Source organism: Hemibagrus wyckioides, linkage group LG18, assembly GCF_019097595.1.
Source record: "Hemibagrus wyckioides isolate EC202008001 linkage group LG18, SWU_Hwy_1.0, whole genome shotgun sequence".
NCBI lineage: Eukaryota > Metazoa > Chordata > Actinopteri > Siluriformes > Bagridae > Hemibagrus > Hemibagrus wyckioides.
Window position 1 is genome coordinate 8,913,460 of NC_080727.1, and position 25,771 is coordinate 8,939,230.

Sequence of the window (25,771 nt, forward strand, 5' to 3'; positions counted from 1 at the left end):
ATGGGTTTGTGGTATTTCCCAGTTACTCATACTAATACTTAAATGCTTTTTGAACACAAATGAAGACCATGAAGATAAATCCTATACCAACACTGTGAGTCAGGGTAGTAAGAGGTTCATTGCTAATAAATTCAGCTGTTTCACTTTTAAAGGCCAACCTGTTCCTAACACTCTTTTAAATGTAGCTCTAGGTCGTTACAGTGGCATTATTATAAGCCCAAGCTTTCACACAAGAATATCTGAAAGCTTTAACCATATGTTCTCTTTTGTTCTGTCTCTCTTCCGCAGATGCAGTACGTATTTATTTTCCAGGCTCTGTTGGAACACTACCTGTATGGAGACACAGAGCTGGAGGTTACCTCTCTAGAGTCTCACCTGGCCAAACTCTACACTCCTTTACCAGGAGCTGGTTGTGGTGGACTGGAGGCAGAGTTTAAGGTTGGTGTGACCCAACAAGGGGCAAAAGTTTGTGATGCCGTTCATACGAGGAACCAAACACACCACAGCAACTTCTTTCTTTCTTTCTTTCTTTCTTTCTTTCTTTCTTTCTTTCTTTCTTTCTTTCTTTCTTTCTTTCTTTCTTTCTTTCTTTCTTTCTTTCTTTCGTATTTCTTTCTTTCTTTCTTTCGTATTTCTTTCTTTCTTTCTTTCTTTCTTTCTTTCTTTCTTTCGTATTTCTTTCTTTCGTATTTCTTTCTTTCTTTCGTATTTATTTCTTTCTTTCGTATTTCTTTCTTTCTTTCTTTCGTATTTCTTTCTTTCTTTCTTTCGTATTTCTTTATTTCTTTCTTTCGTATTTATTTCTTTCTTTCGTATTTATTTCTTTCTTTCGTATTTCTTTCTTTCTTTCGTATTTCTTTATTTCTTTCGTATTTCTTTCGTATTTATTTCTTTCTTTCGTATTTCTTTCTTTCTTTCGTTTTCTTTCTTTCTTTCGTTTTCTTTCTTTCTTTCTTTCTTTCTTTCTTTCTTTCTTTCTTTCTTTCGTATTTCTTTTTCTTTCTTTCTTTCTTTCTTTCGTATTTCTTTCTTTCTTTCGTATTTATTTCTTTCTTTCGTATTTCTTTCTTTCGTATTTCTTTCTTTCGTATTTCTTTCTTTCTTTCGTATTTCTTTCTTTCTTTCGTATTTCTTTCTTTCTTTCTTTCTTTCTTTCTTTCTTTCTTTCGTATTTCTTTCGTATTTCTTTCGTATTTATTTCTTTCTTTCGTATTTCTTTCTTTCTTTCTTTCTTTCTTTCTTTTCTTTCTTTCTTTCTTTCTTTCTTTCTTTCTTTCTTTCTTTCTTTCTTTCTTTCTTTCTTTCTTTCGTTTTCTTTCTTTCTTTCTTTCTTTCTTTCTTTCTTTCTTTCTTTCTTTCTTTCTGTCTTTCGTATTTATTTGATTAATTCATATGGCTCTGTGTATATCTGAACATTTTTGTCTCTCTGCAGAAGCTGACCTCTATAAAGATCCAGAATGATAAAATGAGAACAGGGAACCTTCCCGCCAACATGAAGAAGAACCGTGTGCTGCAGATCATTCCATGTAAGCGCTGTAGCTGTGTCTGTAGGAATGTGTGGGTGTGGCTGTAGGAGTGTGGGTGTGGCTGTAGGAATGTGTGGGTGTAAGTGTTTGAAATGAAGAAGCTTTGAAATAAATGCCTATGAACGCTCATGATATAAATTCCACGTAAAGTTGCCTCTCTCATTTTCTCTCTTTCTTCCACTCTTTCAGACGAGTTTAATCGAGTGATCGTTCCTGTAAAGCGCGGTGAGGAGAACACAGACTATGTCAATGCCTCCTTCATTGACGTGAGTGTCTTCCTCTCACACACCAAGTGCAGCTTTCAGTGCTAATGCAGTTTCTGATCTATTAAGTCAGTGGCAGAATAAGATTATGAAGACATTTGTGTGTAAGGGAAAGGATTGATTTGTCTAAAGTATGTCTTCTGTTTGTGTGTGTGTGTGTGTTTTGGCCCATTTGTGTGTGTGTTTTTTGTTTGTTTTTTTCTTTTCTGTTTTTTTTTTCTGGCCATTACTCTTTGTGTATTTGGCGTCTGCTCTCCAATCCCACATTCTGTGTATTAGTTTACCAGTTTTACTGTATTCAACTTTGACACTCGCTCACTTAGGTTTTTAACATCAACTGGTAGGGTACACACACACACACACACACATAGATGATGTCTGTATTTACACACTCATTCAGATCTGCAGGCGTTCTTATGGTATTGTCAGCAAAATGAAGGATAATGCTTTGCTAGACATAATAGACCTTCCAATCAAGAATTAATATAATAAAAATTAATCTAATATAATAAAGATAACTTGTTAACCAAAGGGGTTGGTTATCTATTCATTAATAATTGTGTTGCTTTTAATATGTACTAGTTTTACATGGGAAGGTGGGGTTTTTAAAACACAGAAAAATGTATTTGCCTAATGATCAGATATCAATAAGTCTAACCTGGAAAATCCACCAGTACTTTAATATGAAACATATTTCTGACAATAATGTGTGTGTGTGTGTGTGCAGGGCTACAGGCAAAAGGACTCGTACATGGCGAGTCAGGGCCCACTGCAGCACACCATCGAGGACTTCTGGAGGATGATCTGGGAGTGGAGGAGCTGCTCTATTGTGATGCTCACTGAACTGGAGGAGAGAGGACAGGTAGAGAGAGAGGGAGGATGGGTAGAAACAGGGAGGAGTGGAAAATTTGAGGATAGATAGGCTTAAAAATCGGCAGGTAAAAGAAATGATTTTAGGAGACCGATGTACTTATGAAGAAATTGTCAAAGATGAGAGAGAGGCAGGTGTGAGAGGATCAGATTGCTATAAGAGGACTAAGCAGTGACCCTCATGCTGTGTGGTGTTCTAGTCTCATACTTGTCTCTGTCTCCCTCTGCAGGAGAAGTGTGCTCAGTACTGGCCCACTGATGGAGTGATGGTGTGTGGTGATATGTCCATTGAAATGAAGAGAGAGGAGGAATGTGAGAGTTACACTGTCCGAGATCTACTCGTCACCAACACCAGAGTGAGTGTCCACACACACACACATTCAACTTCAGAACCCCTCCTTCTACAGCCACTACTATTTAAACATTGCATAACATCACTTTTCCATTCAACTCAACGTCACCGTCATTGTAAGCAGTAGTGTTGGCTACTTTTGCGTAACGTTTGTATGATATATAAAAAAAAAAATACAATAGGGAAAACAAATTGCACTGACAGACAAAATATGTTCCAGTATGCCTCCACCCATCAGTTCACAAACAGAATATGAACATTTACATGTTTTAGTTTCTGTTTTAACCATACAGGAAAGAAGGGTAGGGTGTGGCATCCTTTTTCAGGCTACTTCCAAACACATTTCTACCAGCTGGATGATGTGACATTTCTGAACCGCTGCCTAATGCCCCATTCAGTGTACACTGTTTAAAAAGTCTGAATTATTCTTCAGCCCAATGTCGCAAATTTGGGCTTTTTAATTTCACTTGAAACTAAAAAGTTAATCAAATCTTCAGTATTCAGTGTTCCACTTTTTTTCTAGGTCACTATTAAGTGATAACCATGAGTTACGTCTGAAACAGTCAATTTTTATCTCTTCCATTGAAGCCTGTGTGCTGGTGGATTTAATCTAACATGGATTGTGAGGTTTTACACAAACTAGCTCAAGTCATTAACGTGAATGTGGAGCATACGTATTACTAAGAAATGATGAAATTTCATGTGAATAAATCTTTCTATTTTTCACTCAGGGTATTGCTGGTAATATCAATCTTTAAAAAAATTTGAAGCATTTGTAGTAGCCGTCTGGTGTTAGATTTTGCCCACGTGGTACTGACTGATTACTTGTTAAAATAATGAAATATTATATTATATGATTGGCATTCTCAGCAGGCATACTAGGATAGATGCTATTTTGTGACAATAAACACATCAGGCTGGTTTAAGTTCTTAGATTCAGATTAGCAACACAATGTCCTGCGATAAACCCTTATAGTTGAATGTGACAGAGTCTCTCTCTCTCTCTCTCTCTCTCTCTATGCAGGAGAATAAATCTCGTGCTGTGCGTCAGTTCCACTTTCACGGCTGGCCTGAGGTGGGGATCCCAGCCGACGGTAAAGGCATGATCAACATCATTGCCGCTGTGCAGAAACAGCAGCAGCAGTCTGGAAACCACCCAATCACAGTGCACTGCAGGTGAACTAAGTCCTCTATACTCCACCAGTCAGCAGGCCATGGAGGAGCTCGAGCTTAATACACACACAGACACACACACAAACAAAAACAATGTTCTAATTGAGCTGCACTAACTGATTATGTACATGTTACTGCAGCTCTGCTTCTCTCCCACCCATCTCTGGAATGATGCACAGTTTAGAGATTATGAGAATTTTTCCACTCACAGTTTGTGTTCTGTGACTTTTTCCCGTTTCACTGACAGTTTTTGAACACAGAATGATTTTGCTGAACCCAAGTCTCTCACCATTTCCTTATCAGTTTCATGTCTGTGCTGTCCCATCAACCACATTACATCTGGCCATTGGTGGTCATAAGATATATTTCTTTTTTCTATAATAGTCACTGATTCCACATCTGTGATAGAAATAAAAATTGGACAGTGAGTGTAGATGCGCGTATGGTGGATGTAGCTAATAAACTGGTAACTTCATGTACATGACTATTTGGTACTAGTAAATGTAAACAAAGTTATTATATACGTGTGTGTGTTTTTTAGCGCCGGCGCAGGTCGTACGGGCACATTTTGCGCTTTGAGCACTGTTCTGGAGCGTGTGAAGGCAGAGGGCATTCTAGACGTCTTTCAGACAGTGAAGAGCCTGCGACTGCAGAGACCACACATGGTGCAGACACTGGTGAGCACTCACACACACACACACACACTCACTTACACACACTTACACTCTCACACACTCACACACACACACTTACTCTCACACACTCACTTACACTCACACACACACAAACTCACTCACACACACACACACACACACTTACTCTCACACACTCACTTACACTCACTCACACACAAACTCACTCACACACACACACACACACTTACTCTCACACACTCACTTACACTCACTCACTTACACTCACACACTCACTCACCCACACTCACTCACACACAAAATCACACACACACAAACTCACTCACTCACACTCACTCACTCACTCACTCACACAAACTCACTCACACAAACTCACTCACACACACACACTTACTCTCTCTCACACACAAACTCACTCTCACTCACACACACACACAAACTCACTCACACACACACACACACTTACTCTCACACACTCACTCACCCACACTCACTCACACACAAAATCACACACACACAAACTCACTCACTCACACTCACTCACTCACTCACTCACACAAACTCACTCACACAAACTCACTCACACACACACACTTACTCTCTCTCACACACAAACTCACTCTCACTCACACACACACACATACTCACTCTCACACACACACAAACTCACTCACACACACACACACACTTACTCTCACACACTCACACTCACTCACTCACTTACACTCACACACTCACTCACCCACACTCACTCACACACAAAATCACACACACACAAACTCACTCACTCACACTCACTCACTCACTCACTCACTCACACAAACTCACTCACACAAACTCACTCACACACACACTTACTCTCTCTCACACACAAACTCACTCTCACTCACACACACACACATACTCTCACACACACACAAACTCACTCTCACTCACACACACACACACACACACACACACTTACTCTCACACACTCACTCATTCACACACACAAACTCACTCTCACACACACACACTCACACACACACACACACACACTCCCTCACATCAGTGGCGGGCTGTGAATTTCACACCTAGGCCTTCACTGGTGTCCTTCCTGAATTAATCCACCTCTATAGCATCATTATGAAGCCACGGCTACAGATACTAATCAACCGTTAAATAACAAAGTAAAAAAGAAGGAATAGTCCATTTTATTACGGTTACTTTTCTCAAAAAGACATTCTTGATGCTGTATGCAGCAAACTGCAATCTCCGGAGGACGCAGCATCCGAAATGAGACGCAGTGAATATAGAAACACTGTATAACAGGGCGTTGTTCATAGGCTCTTGTAGCGAACATGAATAAAATGACATTACATACAGCAAAAAAACACATGAACACAATTCAGTCTCAAGTTTCCTTTCACTGCAGTTACAAAAAACACCACCACACAGTCCAACCCGGGGATCTGGAATGAAGGCAAACTGAAAACCCAGAAAAAAAAAGAAAACCCAAAAGCATAAATGGTTCTTGAAAAAGCTTATTTTACAGAATCAAAAAGATTTTCTTGAAAAGTCCGCCTTGAAAATGCATTTGTAAGGATGTCCCCGAACAAAATGATTTCTTCTCCTCTGTCAGCCATTGTGAGTTAAAATATATATATTTTATTTAGTATGTGCGGTTCGCTGCCTCTGACTACTCCAATTATCCAAACAAAGGACAGGAAATTGTTGACGTAATCGTATGCCTGCTAGATGGCCCCAGTGATGCCAACTCGAAATCTGATTGGTTAATGGAACAGTTTCATTGCCACTTATTTTAAGCTACGGGCGCCTGCACTATTGATTCTGAAGGACTTAAGGCAGATTTCTTTCAACCTGGCAACACACTGAAATATGATTGGATAAATACTCTTATCATAAATATACACTACTGGAAGCAGCGCAACCGAGAGAAAAGCTATGAAATGTAGAGAATAGACTATTGGGAATAATTTAATACACATTCATGGAAAAACATTAAATATATTAAAATGCAAGTCAGTGATTCAGATCACTGCTGTTTAGGCCAGCAGAGAAGGTCTTGCTGGCCCTGATGGTCCGCCACTGGCGCACACACTCGCACACATACACACACAGACACACACTCACTCACTCACCCACACACACACACACCACATTCACAAACACACTCACTCACTCTCTCTGTCTCTCTCTCTCTCTCTCTCTCTCTCTCCCTCTCTCTCTCTCTCTCTCTCTCTCTCTCTCTCTCAGGACCACTTCCTCTTTTTATGTATCTTAGTTGATATGTTTAAAGCTGTGACTAACAGATAGTTCCTTTCCCATAATAACTACTTCCCATTTGTGCTTGGCAATTTCTTTAACAAATAGTGTAATATTTATAACAGGAGGCTGATCTTTGTAATTATAAATCAGAGCAGATTTTTAGTTGCCAGAACCTGTTTTTCGATTTCTATTCATTTTACTTATTGTTCATTACGATTGTAATATTGTCCGAAAGGCAACTATAAGTAAAAAGCATGATATCTTCTTGTCCATATAGTTGATTTGTACACACACACGTGAAGCAGGTTGACTGATTTCTTCTCCGTCTGTCTCTACACAGGAGCAGTATGAATTTTGCTACAAAGTGGTCCAGGAATACATCGATGCCTTTTCCGACTATGCCAACTTTAAGTAGGGTCCCTACTGAGTGAGTGACGTCCACAGCCTCTCACACACAGTTACACACGCAAGCTCAGCACTGGACTGGCTGCAATCGCAGAAAAGGGAACAAGGACAGAGGAGGATGAGAGGGATGGCAATTTTTTTCAGAAGAGGACAAAAAAAAAATGCCTTCTTGAGTATTTTGTAATTTTGTGTATTGTCTTTTTTTTTTTTTGCCAGTGTAAATACACTTCCCCCATCATTTATTTGTTTTTAGATGCAAGTTTTAGAGTGACCTTTTTTCCTGATGTAGTTTACAGGAATATGAATATAAACATAGTTTTATGACTCTGAATTGGTTTTGAGTTGAACAGCTGGACCATCCTTTTTTGCCCCTCGTTTTGAGTGTTGGAGACTTGACCACTCGAACCTGTTACACTTTTGCTTGCAGCCGTATTTTTTTTGGCTCACTTACACAAGTAACACAACACAACCTATATTCCTTTGTGTTTTCTTAAAAATCTACAGTGCATTGACCACGTCTGTGCCGGAGAACCCAGAGTGAGTTGTTCCTCCTTCTACATAAGCAGCAGTGTATCGGATGAGGTACTATACAGTCCCAGTTCCTCACGGAGGACCAGTTCGAAACACGTTATTTAAGTCTTAGGAAAAACTGTTTTGGACACTGTTAAAGCATTTGGGCACCATTTTTCCTTCAGCACAATTGAGTGTCAGTTCTTATAAATATGTTTGGGTTCCGAGAGAGAGGCTTCTCAAAAATGTCTGAACAGGTGCTTCTTTTCATACCAATACAAAATCTTTGCTGAAATGACTCTGCTGTCAGACAAACGGTCATCAGAAAGAATGTGTGAATAAAATATCTTGGCCTTTTTTACTTCTCAGACCAAACCTTAAAAATAAATTTTTTAACCCTGACTGGTAGTTCAGTCAGTCTTGAGGTGTTTACGAGTTTAATACGTTGTCATATGTGTACCAAGAGACTTGGACATTTCTCCTCATGAGCAAGAGTGCAACTAGTGAGGGTGAAGAAAAAATAATAAGAAAAGCTAGTTGTTACTGATTATCATGACAGAATGTGGCATGGTTCTGTTTGCATCCTTCTGTCTGGCCCTTCTTACTTTATTTCATTATGAGCACTTTTGTGTGAAGCAGTCCTTTAACACTCCACTGAGCCAGTCAACCGGATAACTACCAAGAACCTTTCTTTCTTTCTTTCTTTCTGTCTTTCTGTCTTTCTGTCTTCACTAATCACTTCACTTGTTTACATTGCTTTTGAGGTGCAATTGGAAAGTGCTGCCTTGATCAAGAGAAACGAAACTGTTCAACGTCACCCAGTTACAGCAAAATGTTTCCTCTTTGCAAGGGGTCAAAGGCCACTGTTGAGCAGCTGTGAATAAACCGATAAACCCCCAAACTTTCTTGACCAACGAGCGCGTGTAAATTGCTCCTCGACTAACAGAACACTTACACAGCAAAGTGTGAATGTTCAGCTCGCTTCTGTCTGCTGGTGAATGTTTGAAATTAGCGCTGTATCTAAACTCCATGGTCGTCCGAGTCAGAGCCTGCACACTGCTGATGAGGAAGTGAGCCCTGAGGATATCAGACTCGTCTTGGTTTACATCAATCTGATTTTTTATTTTTATTTTTTTAGTAACTTTTAAAAAAAAATACAGGGTTAGATCAGATTTCCTTACGTAAAGGAATTCTGGCATTTTATTTTCTAATTCCAGGTTAATCTCTTCATCCGTAGTGTATGCCTGATACCAAGATATTTCCCTTGCAGAACCTGTTCATTCCTGTATTAATTTTAATATGGTCTAATGGCAGTTAAATAAGATGTTAAACTATGAAACTAACCTATTTACTACAGATAAGGCGAATGGTGATTAGATAAATTAAAAACAAACAAAAAACAACAACGCTGGAGTATTTTTCTTTTTTTTTTTCTTAATGAAACACTGTGCCAATACACACTCTGAGTAAAGTAACTCCACCCATACCTTCTATACACCCCTCCTGCTTTTCAGCAAGCTCCACCCCCTTTAGTCCCACCTTCCTGGAGGTGTGGATCACTGAGCAAGTGCCTATGTAATAACTTTCACTGCTATATGTGCGTGTTTGCTACATGCTGAACGAGTTCAGCCTTTACTGGTTTTTTATAACTTCTCAGTTGGTGAAATTTTGGACTTAACTTTTTTTTTTAAATTTTGAATCTCTTTTTGGTGTCCTGCTTTAGTCAGAGACCCCACATAAGATCAGAAATAATTTCTTAACCAGTCGGCTGTTAAACTACGTCCACGCCACCAAACAATACCGATTTTCAAATTCTAGCTACTTTTAGCTGGGCGTCTCTCGGCGTCCGTGAGAACTCACTGTGGAATATTCCAGTACTTTCAGAAAGCAGCATCTTGTTCATATTCGGTTCTGAATGTTGAGTCGTTGTGTGGAAGAGGAGAAAAACTCTGCAGGAAGTGAAACCAACGCAGGACGGAAGCGAAAATGAGAAAAAAAATCCCTCTTACACTCGTCTTTTTTTTTGTCCTTGCTGTTCACGTGATGCTCTTCATCCATTCCTACACGCCTTCACCCCTCCACCCTTTTCTCCTTCCGTCTCCGTCGATTGGGTCAGGTTGTAAATTCGACCCCTATTTCAACTTGAGACCCTCCCCCTCCCACCCACCTTGTCTTTCACTTTCTTCATCCTAAATGTTCCCATCTGTACATAACGTTATTTATATTTCATTCCTTTTCCGCCGCCTGGCTTTTTTTATTATTATTATTATTATTCTCATACATTTGTATAATATACTGTACTGGGACCATTTTTTTTTTTTGAAAGTATTAGAATTTTTTCCCATTTTTTAAGTTTGGTATTATTATAATTGTCTTAAAAACCTATTTTTAATTTGCATCTGTTTTTTATAGTGTTATTCAAAATTTTGAATGTGTATATAATTATATATATATATATATATATATATAAAATAAAAAAAAATTATATATAATTATATAATGCTAAATGGACTTTCTAAGCCAGGAACTGTTCCAACTTAATAAAAATGCTTGATTTTATCACCGGTGTGAGTCTGAGTGGACTGATCTTCTGTTATTGTGTAAGTTTATCATTTTAATCGAAAGATTATTTTGGTCTAATGAGTCAGTAATTCATTTATTGTCCACTTATAAGGGTTTATCCCCACCCACAAAGTAGATTCTACTTTAACAGGATTGTGGTGTTCATAATCTCAGGTTTTAAGGAAAAGACAGATTATTGATTTGGTCTCATTTTTTGTGAGATCTGGCTTGTCACTGTTTCAGGAGACTAATCCCCACCTGATTAAGACATGTCAGGAGGAATCTGCAGCTGCTGCCACCATAATGAGGACGCAGTGATGCTTTTTAATGAAGCAAATCTTTGGCTGATATCAAGCTATTTGGTTGATTATTATTATTAATCATTTTGCACATTATACCCTAATGAGGAAATAATGATAGCATATTAGCCAAATGGAAAAGATTACGGATTCTCAACATTTTTCCAAATTATATACAGATGCTGTGTCAACTGTTTTATTCTCATAAGTGTCAGCAGTGTACAGAGTTTTATGAATAATTAAAGCAGGAGCCTAGCGTTTTTCCATCTGCAATATCTGTAGTGTTCAATTACCACAGACCAGATGTTTCTCTGTACTGAGAGAGAAATTTGTCTAAGGTTTATTAAACATTCAAATTCTGTATCACTCATGGTTTAAGTACATAATTCACAAAAAAGAAAACCTCAAATGGAACCACAGGGGGTCTTTTTTGTTGCTGAAAATTCCTCCTACCCTTATACCCTTCTTAACGTTATAATACTCATTATGGTTTTTTGGGTAGCAGCCTGTGTCTGGGTTTAATACAAGCCTCAATAACTGAAGGGATCTGTACACGTTTGAACGTATGTATGGATGAAAGGACGGATGTTTGTATTTGTGTATGTATGTGTTTGTATTAAACAAAATAAGAGCTTGATCTGATCAGAATAATCTAGAGGGTCAGATATTAAGCAAATGTTATGCCTGTTTAAGATTTATGAACAATTAAACTTAGATTATAATATTCCAACATATACTGAAATAATCAGTGAGTAGTCTGTATTTAAGGATCGTTATCTGGTTTAGGGATGTGGGATATTAAGCCGTTTTTCTAAAACGATATTAAGTTGTAGCCAATTGCTTTTTTTTTTTTTTTTTTTTTTAAATTAATTAATTAAATACACTGATCATCCATAATATTATGACCACTTGCCTAATATTGTGTTGGTCCCCCTTTTGCTGCCAAAACAGCTCTGATCCATCGAGGCATGGACTCCACTAGATCCCTGAAGGTGTGCTGTGGTATCTGGGACCAAGATGTTAGCAGCAGATCCTTTAAGTCCTGTAAGTTGTGAGGTGGGGCCTCCATGGATTGGACTTGTTTGTCTAGAACATCCCACAGATGCTGGATTGGATTGAGATCTGGGGAATTTGGAGGCCAAGTCAACACCTCAAACTCGTTGTGCTTATCAAATCATTCCTGAACCATTTCTGCTTTATGGCACAGCGCATTATCCTGCTGAAAGAGGCCACAGCCATCAGGGAATACCGTTTCCATTAAGGCTGTACATGGTCTACAACAATGCAATGGTAGGTGGTACTTGTCAAAGTACCACCTACCATAGCACATGGATGGCAGAACCCAAAGTTTCCCAGCAGAACATTGCCCAAAGCATGACACTGCCTCTGTTGGCTTGCCTTTTTTGAATTAGTGCATCCTAGTGCCATGTGTTCCCCTGGGTAAGTCTGATGCTAACATGCCCATTGTTGGTGCTTTCGGCGGTGCATGGGCACCCTGACTGGTCTGCAGCTATGCGGCCCCATACGCAACAAACTGATGCTCAGTGTATTCTGACACCTTTCTATCAGAACCACCATTAACTTCCTTAGCAATTTGAGCAACAGTAGCTCGTCTGTTGGATCGGATCACACCTACTAGCCTTCGCTTCCCACGTGCATCAATGAGTCTTGGCCGCCCATGACCCTGTCTCTAGTTCACCACTGTTCCCTCCTTGGACCACTTTTGATAGATACTGACCACTGCTGCCTGGAAACACCCCACAAGAGCTGCAGTTTTGGAGATGCTCTGATCCAGTCGTCTAGCCATCACAATTTGGCCCTTCATCAAACTCGCTCAAATCCTTACACTTGTCCATTTTTCCTGCTTCTAACATCAACTCTGAGGACAAAATGTTCACTTGCTGCCTAATATATCCCACCCACTAACAGGTGCCATGATGAGGAGATCATCAGTGTCACTCACTTCACCTGTCACTGCTCATAATGTTATGCCTGATCGGTCTAAAATGGATTCATTTAATACCTTCCAGAAATGTTGGACAAATTCAGACAGGAGTTCACCTGGACCCAGAATTTTAACCCTTCTGTAATATATCTGAGAGCTAATTGTAATTCCACCTTCTTAGGGTCAGTCACAGAGGTCTTAGAAGTCATTACTAATCAACAAAATAAAATCATGAATGTCATGACAACTTTCACATGTCATAATTAAAGTCAGATAGATTTGATAGAAAGTCTGAATTTTCCATAGATAATCAATATTGTGAAATAATTCTGTTTCTACATGATCTCTAAACTTCTTTATTTCCTTACTGTTTAATAGCCCCAAACGCTAGATTTCACTTTAAATAACTTTCATTTAGAAACATAGTCTGACATCTCTGAGTGAAAAATATCGGTGTCTAAAGAAATGTTTCAACATTTTTTTGTAAAAATTTTATCTTCTAAGGGAGAGTTATTAAGTTTCTGATAGCCGCAAAGGCAGTTAGATTTATAAATAGTTGGTATCTCAGATCTGAGAAGGGAGCAGGTAAGTGATAACAGGATCTAACTTGTCTCATGAACGTTAAATGTCATTAAATATACCTTTAGAAAAGTGCTGTGGATTAATGCACTGTTATGAAGTGCTGCTGCTTTACATCAAGCCACAACACACCACCTTATCATACAGTATTTCATATATCATATTGTATTTAGCATGAGATGTATAGTGGCTAAACATGTCAAGCGTCTTGTCTGTGTGAGCTACACTGTAGGAGGTGTCGAGATCACGTCAAGTCAAGAAGATTTATTGTCATTTCAACCACATATAGCTGAAGCAGTACATAGTGAAATAAGACAAGGTTTCTCCAGGACCCTTGTGTTACATAGACTACATACAATATATAGCTACGGAACAGAAACAACAACACAGAGCTAGGGGCAGAAGTTTGTCCTAGCTACATAAAGTGAACCGTGTGCGACCAGGGTGCATTAGACTGAAACATAATAGAGTGTTGTGTTCAGGTTAAAGCAGGTGCTGGAGATTTACTTATAGGATTAGTAATAATATGAGTATGAATTTGTCCTGCTCTCATTGTTGTGTAAAGTGTAAGTGGGTTAAATTTCTCCAAGTCTGGTTCCTCTCAAGGTTTCTTCCTCATATCGTCTCAGGTAGTTTCTTTTCTTGCTACTGTTGCCTTTCGCTTGCCACTTAGAGATGAATATAAATGAAATTTTAAACTTTTATTCAGAATTTTTATATTTCTCCAAAGCTGCTTTGAGACATCCATTGCGCTATACAAATAAACATGAATTGAATATGAAGAATTTCTTGTCAGCTTTTATACATTTTTGGGCAGGTTTAACACGTTTCGTGTCGATTTTAATCTGATTATAGAGAGCGATTTGAAAGTGTGAATCATTGTGACCTCATGACTTTGTGAGTGTGTGTCAAACTGCCCCTCTGAGAGGATTAGAGCAATCAGAAGGCTTGAGTGTGTTTAAACACCGCTTGAGGGACAGGAACTCAATCAGTGTCTCGCCTGGACGAATTAATCAGCCCTGTAATAGCGCACAGGACTGTTTTCAGATTCGGGTCTTATCAGGGTCACCTGTCAACTGGTCACAAGTTCAGAGGTCGTCCTGCTGAGTTCACCTTGGACAGCAGAGAGGAAATGAGTTGTCTTATGGGTAACCAGAAGAGGGCAGCCACACTTATGAAACATTAATGATACACAGTGGACAGGATGATTTTTAAAACTAATGAAATAACTGATAGGAATCCTAGCCTTCTCAGTGGGGATTATAATAATTATGACAAAAATCCCTTTATCTACATGTCATAGTTTATCATGCATGTCCAGAAATGCTATTTACTATACATACTATATATAATTATTTACTTTTCTATATAAAAAATTTGTTCTTCACCTAAAAATTCTTTATTTTCTGAATCATAAACTATATTCATGGCACAGGCTTAAAACTAATCCCCATTTGAAATAGTTAGTAAGCCTATATCTGCAAAGTGACTCATGCCTATGGAAATCCTCATTCATTCGCACGTCATTCATTGTCTATGTGTGTGTGTGTGTATGTATTTGGGCAGCATCCCTCAGGGGGTCAGGGGTGTTTGAAGATGATAATTGGAATCGAGCCGACGTTATGTGTCCCAGCGGAACCCCTCAGACCTGACCAGGTGTGTGTGTGTGTGTGTGTGTGTTTTGGGGTATAAATAGAGAGGAGGAGTATGAAGATGGTTTCAAGCATTGATACTCCAAGACAAGAGCTCCTCAGACTTGCACATCTCAGAAGATTTAATTCTGAATAAAACACATCGTACAAGGTAAAAACTTTTAGCATTACGATTTTATCATTGTCTTAAATTTTGATGTGATTTAGAACATTTTAATAGCATGCATCTCCTCTGTGCTACTCTTCTCCACCACATTATTTCCTACTTGTGTTTTGGGTTATTTTGTCTGTTTCCACTTTAAATCTCTTTTTAATCTGTTAAGTGCAAACTTTTTTAAAGTGTCAATGAAAAATAAGTGTAAAAAAAAAAAACTAATAAATATGTTATATATCAAATGCATGACAGCAGATTACTTAGTTACTGACTTACTTTACTGTGTGTGTGTGTGTGTGTGTAGAGTGATGGTCAGTGTGTGCAGGCTGTTGCTGTTTGCTGCCTTGCTGCTGTGTTTACATGCACAGCTGTCTGTCTCTCAGCACTGGTCTCATGGCTGGTACCCTGGAGGAAAGAGAGAGATCGACTCTTACAGCTCTCCAGAGGTCTCTCTCTCTCTCTCTCTCTTTTTCTCACTCACTCTGTCTGTCTGTCCATCTCTCTGTCTCTCGCTCTCTGTCTGTCTGTCCATCTCTCTGTCTCTCGCTCTCTCTTTCTCACTCTCTCTCTCTGTCTGTCTCTCTCTTTCTCACTCTCTGTCTGTCTGTCTCTCTCTCTCTCTCGCTCTCACTCTGTCTCTTTCTCACTCTCTCTGTCTGTCTCTCTCTTTCTCACTCACTCTCTGTCTGTCTGTCTGTCTGTCTGTCTGTCTCTCTCTCTCTCTCTCTCTCTCTCTCACTCTCACTCTCTGTCTCTTTCTCACTCTCTCTCTCTGTCTCTCTGTTTCTCTCTCTCTTTTTCTCACTCTCTCTCTGTCTGTATGTCTCTCTCTGTCTGTCTCTGTCTCTCTTTCTCACTCTCTCTGTCTGTCTGTCTGTCTCTCACCCACTCTCATTCTCACTCACATGAACAGTTTACAACTAACACATGTATGTATATATATATATATATATGGGCTTCATGTTATTACTAGAATGAATTGCACTTTTTGATCATATAGTACACAGTTATAGAAAGAATATTATTTATAATCACACTCTCAGGTTTCACACAGATGAGAATAAGTTCCCTTTTCACTCTCTCAAAATTCCTTCTTAATATCGTCCCAGGTAGTTTTTCCTGCTGCTGTTGCCTCTTTATAGATTTCAGATTTCTATCCTGAATTTTATATATTTCTGTAAAGCTGCTTTTTGACAAATGTCTGTTGTTAAAAGTGCTACACAATTCAAATCGAATTGATTTGGCAGTGGTGGCTCAAGTGATAAAGGTTCTGGGTTGTTGATCGGGGGTTCAAGCCCCAGCACTGCCAAGCTGCCACTGCTGGGACCATTGAGCAATGCCCTTATCCCACCCTGCTCCAGGGGTGCTGTATCATGGCTGACCCTTCTCTCTGACCCCAACCTCCAAGGATGGGATATGCGAAGAAAGAATTTTACTGTGCTGTAATGTAATTTATTTGTGACAAATAAAGTCAAATTAAGTGTGTTACAAATAAAATGCAGCAAAATATTTCAGTAAAGTAAAGCAGTGGAGTGAAGGATCAGGGTAATAATATGCACATTCCCTCTCAGTGTTTGACATCTTCCTGTCCTGCTGTTTCACACTGCTTGGACAGATATCTGGAGAGATTAAACTGTGTGAAGCAGGAGAATGCAGCTATCTGAAGCCACTGAGAACCAACATCCTGAAGAGCATCCTGGTGAGAACTCAGTCTGCATCCTTTTACTTTTTATTTATCTGTTAAGAACAGGTCTAACTGTGAACTTAAAATATACCTGAATATTCCATTACTGCTATAATATATATATGTTTCCAAACTGCAAAACAGTGCTACTTGCTTCATTGCTAAATGATACACATACACATTCAGTTCATCTTCACAGCTTTCAGTTGTATTTTTATATATATATATTAATAAAGAAGAATTGAATATTATTTCAGAGGTATAAGCTTGTAAAGTGTTAACTAGTATTTGTCATATGTTTATGCATCATGTTCTGGCCTTAAGCTGGATTTAAAACCAGTTCGTTTTTAGTCAAGTCTCACTGTCGAGTCACTTTCTTTACACCTGAATGTACCTTTCTTATTTCCTTTTACAACTAACAATATAGATCGACGCCCTTGCAAGGGAATTTCAAAAGAGGAAGTGACCTTGCCAAATCATACCACAGCATCATAGCCTCTTTCTTAGCTCATCCCACTGATCTGGACAAATGCCTCTGCTAATCTGTGGGGTGAGCATGTGTGTGTGTGTGTGTTACGTTTATTTGGTTTTAGCATCAAGCTTTCTGTCATCTGCGTATGAAGCAGCTCTGTGAAATGCATCATGTGATCATTCAATAAAAAATTTTATTTTGGTATTCTGTCTCTTTCTAACGAAGTATATGGTGAATTTCTTAATTTGCAGAATACATTTTAATTGTGTGTGTCAAAGGCTTGAATGAACTTATTTCATTATTAACTTATAACTTATTTAGCAATGTCTCCTTAGTAATGCATCTGTGGCTGAATTGGCAGATCTCCACTTTCTTGCTCCAAAAAAACCTTCTTAGAAGAGTGGAGGTTATTATAACTATAAGGGAGACCGACTCCATATTCATGCCCATGGTTTTCAGTAAGGTGTTCAGTGGTCAGATGTCCAAATACTTTTAGTGTACTTGCGTAGCTTGTCCTGAAACAAAATTGTACATCATGTAAATCAGCTACACTTGCATTCAGTAGTTCACAGGTACAACTGAGGGATAAATAATGATGCACACAATTTCAGTATTGGACAGTGTTATGATATCTCTAGATTGTGTCCTTGCTTCTGTGAGAAGAAAAAAAAAACAAGTTCTGTCGTAAATGTCAGACCATTCCAGGAAGTGTGTTCAGATAGTGGGTTCCTCTGTTACAGGATGCAGGGTGGTTTGGAGCCACAGAGATAACACATATGTTTAAGTGTACAGATAATTGTAATCAATCTTCTTGCAGTTAAACAGCTGGCAACAATTCCTGGTCCACACATAATGTTCACTCAAAGAGGTTAGGTTTTCTTCTCTTTGTGCAGAATTTCCTTTTGTGAGTTTAAAGTTACCTTACATTTACCCCTAATGAGCAAGCCTGAGGAAATGGTGGTAAGGAAAAACCCCCTAAGAGAAATCTTGAGAGGAACCAGACTCAGAAGTGAACCTTGTCCTTTGGGTGACACTAGACAGTAAATGATGTAAATGTTGATAAGTTGAAGAATTATGCTTTTGAGGGACTAATAGCTCAGTGTAGTTTCTGAGTTCATGGCACTAATTCCTTCCTGCTGAAAGCTGACTAAGGCAATGGCAGTTCAGAGATGACGAGGAGCACACTCCTGACTGACCGGTAGCTCTTACACACACTTCCCATCTAGCAGGAGAAACAGAGTGGTTCCATCTCTTTTTCTTCTGTGGCACATGTTTCAATTCCACTTTCTGGAGGACGAAATTCCCCAAAGAGTTACAGTAAAAGACTATAATTAAATAGGGTTAAGGTTATTTTTGCACAGGATATGTCCCAGTGACAACATTCTAATAATTGCACAAGAACAAGAATACAAAAAAAAAAACAGGTTACAAAAAGAAATATTTAAAAAGATATATATATTAAGATGATAGTAAAAATGATTCATCTAAGTATAAGATTTTATTGTTGTCAGTGTTACAGGAACAGAAAGAGTAACCAGCAGAAACTGGACTCTTTGAAAAGTTTATATGTAAACAAAAAAGAGAGCTGAATTGCAAAATCACATTGACCACAGTAAAAAAAACTACCTCACAATGCAAATGCTAATGTGAACACAAACATGCTCATAACATTTCGTTTAACCAGCTCAGTCATGTGAAGCGTTCATAGAACGATCTCAGAGGAAAATCAAAGCTATTTTCCCCATATCTATTGCCCCTTCTGCCACTCGCACACACTCACCCACCTATCTAAACATACACACATGACTCATCTCCTGTAATAGCACACACACTCCACACATCCTAATTGTTTACTTGTTTTTTTTCCCCCATATCCAGTACGAGTGTGCTCAGTATGTGTAAAGTTAACACCGGCCGCCACAGCTGAACAAAAACAATACTTCTGACTAAAACGTTAGTTCTCTGACCAGTAACTATTCCCGACAGCACAGGGTCACTCAGGGTTGTAGTTCTTCTGTCGATATGTACAGTGATTCAGGGTGTGTGTGTGGGAAAGACAATTTTGCAGCTGGGAAAAACAGCGTGTCATGACTAGAGTGAAACTCCTTTGTGTTTGAGGCATAAAAGGGTCGCTAACCAAAACCAGTGGAAAATTGGCAAACATTTATGTGTGTGTGTGTGTGTGTGTGTGTGTGTGTGCATGTATGCGCATGTCTGTGACCCGATGATAAAAATATCTGATAGTTTTGACCTCTGAATTGAAGTTATTAAGACTTACTCAAACCAGTCCTTCAGCCACAATCACACTCGCCGAGATCAAACTTTATCTTTATTCTGAAGCTCTGCATGATTTTATGCACTGTTCTGCGGCCTAATGAGCGAATGATTTAGATCTCTGCATGAATGTGTAGGTGTATAGTTGTTCCTAATAAATTAGACACTAATTGTACAGTTATTATTCTATTATTATTGGTTAGAATCCCTCATAATCCTTTAGTTAGCAAAACAACAATATGCAGCCAGTTAGAAGTAATAAGCCGGTGTGACAGTGTGTTCAAATATTTAATCTTATAGTATAGTATACTTTAGTCTTTTTTTTTTTTAAAGAACACTTTCTGAACATAAGCAAAAATGATGTAATAAAATGAACATTCATGGAGGATGCAGTGCTTGAGATTACTTTTGCTAGCATTATTAGAAATGACTCCCCATGCTGTTAGTGTGTTAGCTCCTTGAACTTGCTCTTGCCCAGTCCTGGGACTCACCTCTCATCCTCCCCACATTGTTATGGATATACATTCACTGACATTTGATGACTGGAAAAAACATCCAATCTTGAACTCGGCGACCCTGTGCTCATTGTAGCCTCAGATTCTTGTTCTTGTCTAACTGGAGTGGAACCTGATCCCAAAATTTGGTATGTTGTGCATTCTGAGACGCTTTCCTTCTCACCACCTTTGTAAAGAGCAGTTAGTTGAGTTGACATAGCCTTCCTGTTAGCTTGAACCAATCTGGTCTTTCTACTTTCATGTATTATGTTCCATTAACACAAAAGACAAAAACAGGTATAGACTTACATTCTTTCAAATATAGTGTTGTTTTTTTTAAACAAATTGCCTTCATCTTCTTACAACCTGCCGCATTTTTTGATCACTCTGACTAGTTGCTGTCATCACAGCACATGTAGCCCATAAACCCAATGTAACATATACTTTAATATTTTAGATTATTCTTTTTAAAATTTAAACCCAGTGCACAAAGCAAGGTCCATAAAGACATGGATGAGTGAGGTTGGTGTGGAGGAACTTCATGGAGTTCTGACCTCAACCTGATAAAACACCTTTGGGATGAATTAGATCGGAGACTGTGAGCGAGGCCAAAACTGGAAAGTCTGCCTTTACATTCACATGAATGTAATATGGAGTTGACCCGCCCTTTGCAGCTATAACAGCTTCAACTCTTCTAGGAAGGCTTTCCACAAGGTTTAGGAGTGTGTTCATGGGAATTTTTGACCACTCCTCTAGAAGCACATTTGTGAGGTCAGGCACTGATGTTGGACATGAAGGTCTGGCTCACAGTCTTGGCTCTAATTCATCCCAAAGGTGTTCTATTTGGTTGAGGTCAGGACTCTGTGCAGGACAGTCAAGTTCCTCCACACCAAACTCGCTCATCCATGTCTTTATGGACCTTGCTTTGTGCACTGGTGTGCGGTCATGTTGGAACAGGAAAGGGTCATCTCCAAACCGCTGCATGAATCCCTGGACACAACCTGTCTTGTGTTAACAGTCCAGTCTGGTGAACGTGGTGTAATGATGTGGGAAAAGTTAATTAATTAATTCCTAGCGATCATCACTTGAACACCACAGGCTTCATTTCAGTATTGTCACTTAACCTACTTATTAAGCTCATTATTTCAGGTTAGTTGTGTCAATAGCGTGGTTTACACAATGTAAAACTAAATTATACAAAACACATACAAAAATGAGAATAAAACTACACACAAGGTTATACTGCAGTTTCAGGAGTTTCGTTTTCAGCAGGTCTGCTTTCCAGTAGAGTGAAAGTTTTTGACGTCTTTATTCGGTTTTGCTTTTATTAGTAGCTCCTAGTTTGGTGTCGGTGCCAGCTGAAAACTCAGCCCAGATGAGCTAGAAAGAAACCCGAGACAAGCTGAGGAGAGAGAGAGAGAGAGAGAGAGAGAGAGAGAGAGAGAGAGAGAGAAGCAGAGGAAAGAGAGAGAGAGAGAGAGAAAGTGCGCGACCACATGCGCCACTCACTATAAAGTAACAGGGAAACATGAAGCAGCGGTCAGCAAATTCTACTTGTATTATTATCAAATTTTCGGACACGGTGTTGGTTTTCGGTCCGGTTTTTAAGCTCCAGAAGAAAAAGCTGAAGTTTGCTGACTTTTTCGGCGCGAGTTTAGAGCCGCTGCGGTTTACTCAGTAACTGTAAGTCCATTTCTGTTTGCCTTTCTGTCCTAAAGGTTACAAGCAAACTTCCTGCAAACGACTTTTAAGATTTACATGTTGCAGCATATCCTTTCTGACTATATCAGTTGTCCTATAATTACTGAATAGTTTTCACTCTTAATGAATTGTCCAGACTTCTCTGACTGATTGGATTGAATCACACAGAATCCACATCTAATTGGATTAAATGCATTCTGCTCATTTCTGAACAGACCCAGAGTTCACGGGGGTATTTCAAACATTTAATTATTATACTCTGTTATCTGTTAAGATACACAAACACTGTTACTAATCAGAGGGCACACCCTCAGTATTACCCTCTTTACAACTCTGTACTTTTCACACTTTGCTGTAAAAACATTTTTTAAATATAGCTTCCTTAGGTTTAAAACTTTTTTTTTTTTTTGCCAAGTAAATTTATCTTTAATCACATATTCAAATATTTTGATCACTTGGAAAAAAATGGGTGGGTATAAAACATGTAAATATAAGGAAATTCTGATCTATCGTGTCATATTCATCTTTTAATCCCAGACCTAAATGTCTAAAAAGAACATGGCCGGCTGTTCCAATCCGTTCGGAGGGAAATGTATATTCCTAAGTGTAATGACGCCATGAAAATATTTTGAGGCTATACAGGATTTAGCAGAACCTTTAAGGTCTTTGGTCTAAGGTCAAGATTGTAGAAGAAAAGGGACATGGTGAGGTAAGTATAATTTCAACCATCTGAGCTCTTGAAGTCTTTTGCACTTTTGAATGTTTCGCATGATGAATAACTGGTGTCTGTGGTATGTGTTTTGCTTTATTTGAGTTCAACTAAAAACTTGTGCTCTGTTAAGATACGTATCCTGTTTAGTCTGGAATGAAAGAGATTGGGAAAGAAAACTGTTGATCATGATCATGCTTTGTTTTTGTATTTTTATCCTTCAGAATGATCTGCATCAAACACCGCATCCAGGGAAGGCAGTTGCTTTTCCTCGTATTGTCAATATTGGTATTTTGCGGTCTAATCAGATATGCAAAAATTACCAGTGATAATACCGCCATCAAATATAACCAAGCCAGAAGCCCAGCAGATACTCGGTGGCGTGTCACTGAACAACATGGAATCAACTGTTTGGATATTTATGAAATGGACCCTGTTGCCTTGGGCAAGTCTTTGGAACTCAGAAGGAAAGTCCCACCCACTCCAAGTGACCAGAGCGTTGTGAATGTAACATTGAACTGTGGACAATTCTTGGCATCAAGGGGGTACAGTAAAGTCCAGATATCAGAACAGGAACTCGCTTTTCCACTCGCTTTCTCTCTGGTGGTGCACAAAGATGCACACATGGTGGAGAGGCTCCTGCGTGCCATTTATGCACCACACAACGTCTACTGCATCCACTATGACCTGAAATCATCATCCGCTTTCACAGAAGCGATGCGTGGTCTGGCACGCTGCCTTCCCAATGTTTTTGTGGCTTCACAGTTAGAGGCGGTGCAGTATGGGGGCATCTCACGCCTCCGTGCTGACCTCAACTGCCTCTCTGATCTCATAAACTCCAACATCCGCTGGAGATATGCCATCAACCTATGTGGCCAGGATTTTCCTCTCCGTTCCAATGCTGAACTTGTGTCAGAGCTCAAGGCCCTAAAAGGTATGAGCATGCTCGAGACAATCCGTCCCAGCGCATACAAACAGCAGCGCTTCACGAACCGCTTTAAGCTCAAAGATGCGCAATCACAGTATCTTGCTTTTCCAGTCAAAACGTCTGAGAAGAAACAGCCTCCACCTCATGACATAGAGATCTTTGTGGGCAGTGCTTACTTCGTTCTCTCCCGAGAGTTTGTGAACTTTGTGCACTGGAGTCCTCAGGTAAAAGACTTTCTAGCTTGGTCTGATGACACGTATTCACCTGATGAACATTTCTGGGCCACCTTGATTCGCATCCCTGGAGTACCTGGTGAGATCAAAAGGTCGGACCCAGACATTTCAGACTTGATGAGCAGAACACGTCTGGTGAAATGGCAGTACCTGGAGGGGAAGCTTTACCCAGCATGCACGGGGGAACATGTACACAGCGTGTGTATTTATGGTGCTGCCGAGCTCCAGTGGCTCCTCAATGATGGACACTGGTTTGCCAATAAGTTTGATCTGAAGGTAGACCCAGTGGTCATTGAATGTCTTGAATGGAACTTGATGGAGAGACAGAGAGAGTTACAACACAGTAACTGACTAATTTTTACTGTGACTTTGTAGTGGCTCCTGTGCTAACTGATTCTGCTGGAAAAAAATTGAACATCCTTTGAATGTGCTAATATTTCTGATTGGCTTTAAGGTGGATGTTTGTTTGGAGGTTTATCTAATTAACTTATATTAGCGTCTAATATTTTTTTATGAAACTGCAATGATTTTTATGTATTTTTATGATCTGATTTTGATATGATTTTATTGTAATGCACACTGCAGTTGTTTGGACTGTTTTCTGGCAGTTGTTTATTTTTATACATATTATACACAGTTTAAGTATTAAACCTCTCGGATGGTGCCACATTTAAGGGTGTGGGTTAAGCATCAAAACTATGATGCATGAAGGTGGGAGCCTTGTGGTCATTTTGTCCATGACAAGTCAGAGTATAAAGATTTATAGCGTCCACCCAGAGCTGGAAAACGCTAACATGATTCTGAATTTTTGCCAATTTGTTTTTTTTTTAATATTGGTTTTGTATAGTTAGCTCCATCAGTGTTCATTTAAAATGAATTACCCATTACTCTGTAGAGCTGGCTCATACAGTATGCTCCAAAGGTTTGAGTGAAATCCTCACTGAAAGTGAAGAAATAGTTTTTCCACCACAGTTTATGTCCAGCTGCTATAGTATCCATCCTAACAACTTTATTTAGAATCTATACTTAATAAGTAACCCAGAGATGACATTTATCCAAAAAGGCTCCCTGAAGGTCCAAATGCCTAAAGTCAGCTTATAATATTTATGACTAAATTATTATTAGGGTGATTACACTTTCTTTTAGCAAATGTATAAATCTGAATATTGATTTTATTTGATTCATTTTCAGCTTCTAGTCCTTTTCTCAGAACACTGTGTTTGACTTCAATTAGTGCTAAATAAAAGAACCGTGCTTGAAGAATATAAGCTCTTCTTGGCTGATCTTAAACTTTTCGGTATGATTATACTTGTTTATATGACTGTATGAATTTTGTGATTTATGTATGAGCTGTTTTATATAGCAGTAGGGATTTTGCAGAGCTCATTTTCAATGCTGTGGTCTTGGATGTAGCCTTTCTTTTTCTGGCTAGCATTTCTGTTCATAAACCGTTTAGTGGATGCTGACGTATCTGGCATTGGTTTCTGGGCTTCACATTAAATTTTTCAGGAGGCCCTCTTCGTAGGTCTGTAGAAACACTTGGTCATAGTTGGACGTTATTCAGTACTGGGCAGTGCCACTTTTTTCCCAGTGTGATGTCATGTCAGTGATTATCGTACATAAAGAAGAATTGCAATTTGTTAACCCTTGTTTGCCCCTTACTTTTTTGCTCCCATGGAACACAAGAGTTAACAAATTGCAATTCTTTCTTCCATATGTCAGATAATTGACCAGGACATAGCTGGGAGGTTAACACATCCAAATATTATATAACTGTAGTGTATGTATGGTCTCTTAACTCCGTTAAACAATAATGTCACACCTTTAATGTTTGAAATTTCTCTCTGCTAGATTTGTGTGTGATATAAGCAATACTTCCTCTTTATTTTGCCTACACATGCAACCTGAAACTGAAACGCTGGAGGTCTGGAAAAACTTGTCTGGTCAGATGATCCCCTTTTCTGCTGATGATCAGGCAGATGAGGATCACAGCAGGGTGTCTGTTGTGATTAAAGTTTTTCCTGCTATTGTCCACATTTACGAGTGTACCCTCAATACAGGAGAA

At 39.0% G+C, this 25,771-nt stretch overlaps 3 protein-coding genes across 7 annotated transcripts in view; all 3 read left to right on the forward strand.

Annotated features, from left to right (window-relative positions):
* The window catches only part of ptpra (protein tyrosine phosphatase receptor type A), a 47,552-nt gene extending 38,078 nt beyond the window's left edge, over positions 1–9,474 (forward strand). For all 4 annotated transcript variants that reach the window (XM_058415175.1, XM_058415172.1, XM_058415174.1 and 1 more), the window contains 8 exons: positions 289–438; positions 1,433–1,526; positions 1,716–1,792; positions 2,517–2,651; positions 2,890–3,015; positions 4,036–4,187; positions 4,726–4,861; positions 7,446–9,474. In XM_058415175.1, coding sequence (XP_058271158.1) covers positions 289–438; positions 1,433–1,526; positions 1,716–1,792; positions 2,517–2,651; positions 2,890–3,015; positions 4,036–4,187; positions 4,726–4,861; positions 7,446–7,520 — 945 coding nt within the window. In that variant the 3' untranslated portion in view covers positions 7,521–9,474. The remainder of the gene's footprint in view (positions 1–288; positions 439–1,432; positions 1,527–1,715; positions 1,793–2,516; positions 2,652–2,889; positions 3,016–4,035; positions 4,188–4,725; positions 4,862–7,445) is intronic.
* A 6,045-nt stretch (positions 9,475–15,519) lies between these two features.
* Positions 15,520–17,443, forward strand: gnrh2 (gonadotropin-releasing hormone 2). The gene is made up of 3 exons (XM_058415908.1): positions 15,520–15,657; positions 16,827–16,910; positions 17,323–17,443. Exons 1-3 carry the CDS (start codon positions 15,520–15,522, stop codon positions 17,359–17,361), a joined length of 261 nt encoding a protein of 86 aa, XP_058271891.1. The 3' UTR covers positions 17,362–17,443.
* A 4,134-nt stretch (positions 17,444–21,577) lies between these two features.
* On the forward strand, positions 21,578–24,981 carry gcnt4b.2 (glucosaminyl (N-acetyl) transferase 4b, tandem duplicate 2). Of its 2 annotated transcripts, XM_058414971.1 has the most exons (3): positions 21,578–21,818; positions 22,374–22,545; positions 22,770–24,981. In XM_058414971.1, exons 2-3 carry the CDS (start codon positions 22,538–22,540, stop codon positions 24,055–24,057), a joined length of 1,296 nt encoding a protein of 431 aa, XP_058270954.1. In that variant the 5' UTR covers positions 21,578–21,818; positions 22,374–22,537; the 3' UTR covers positions 24,058–24,981. The 2 variants fall into 2 exon arrangements, with proteins under 2 accessions (XP_058270954.1, XP_058270955.1); XM_058414972.1 differs by lacking the exon at positions 22,374–22,545 and having other exon boundaries at positions 21,579–21,818.
* Positions 24,982–25,771: the final 790 nt, after the last annotated feature.

Coding starts and splice junctions, on each gene's coding strand:
- gnrh2 (XM_058415908.1), top strand. CDS start 15,520: ATGGTCAGTGTGTGCAGGCTGTTGCTGTTTGCTGCCTTGCTGCTGTGT. Junction 15,658..16,826: donor ACTCTTACAGCTCTCCAGAG/GTCTCTCTCTCT, acceptor CTGCTTGGACAG/ATATCTGGAGAGATTAAACT. Junction 16,911..17,322: donor ACATCCTGAAGAGCATCCTG/GTGAGAACTCAG, acceptor CTAACAATATAG/ATCGACGCCCTTGCAAGGGA.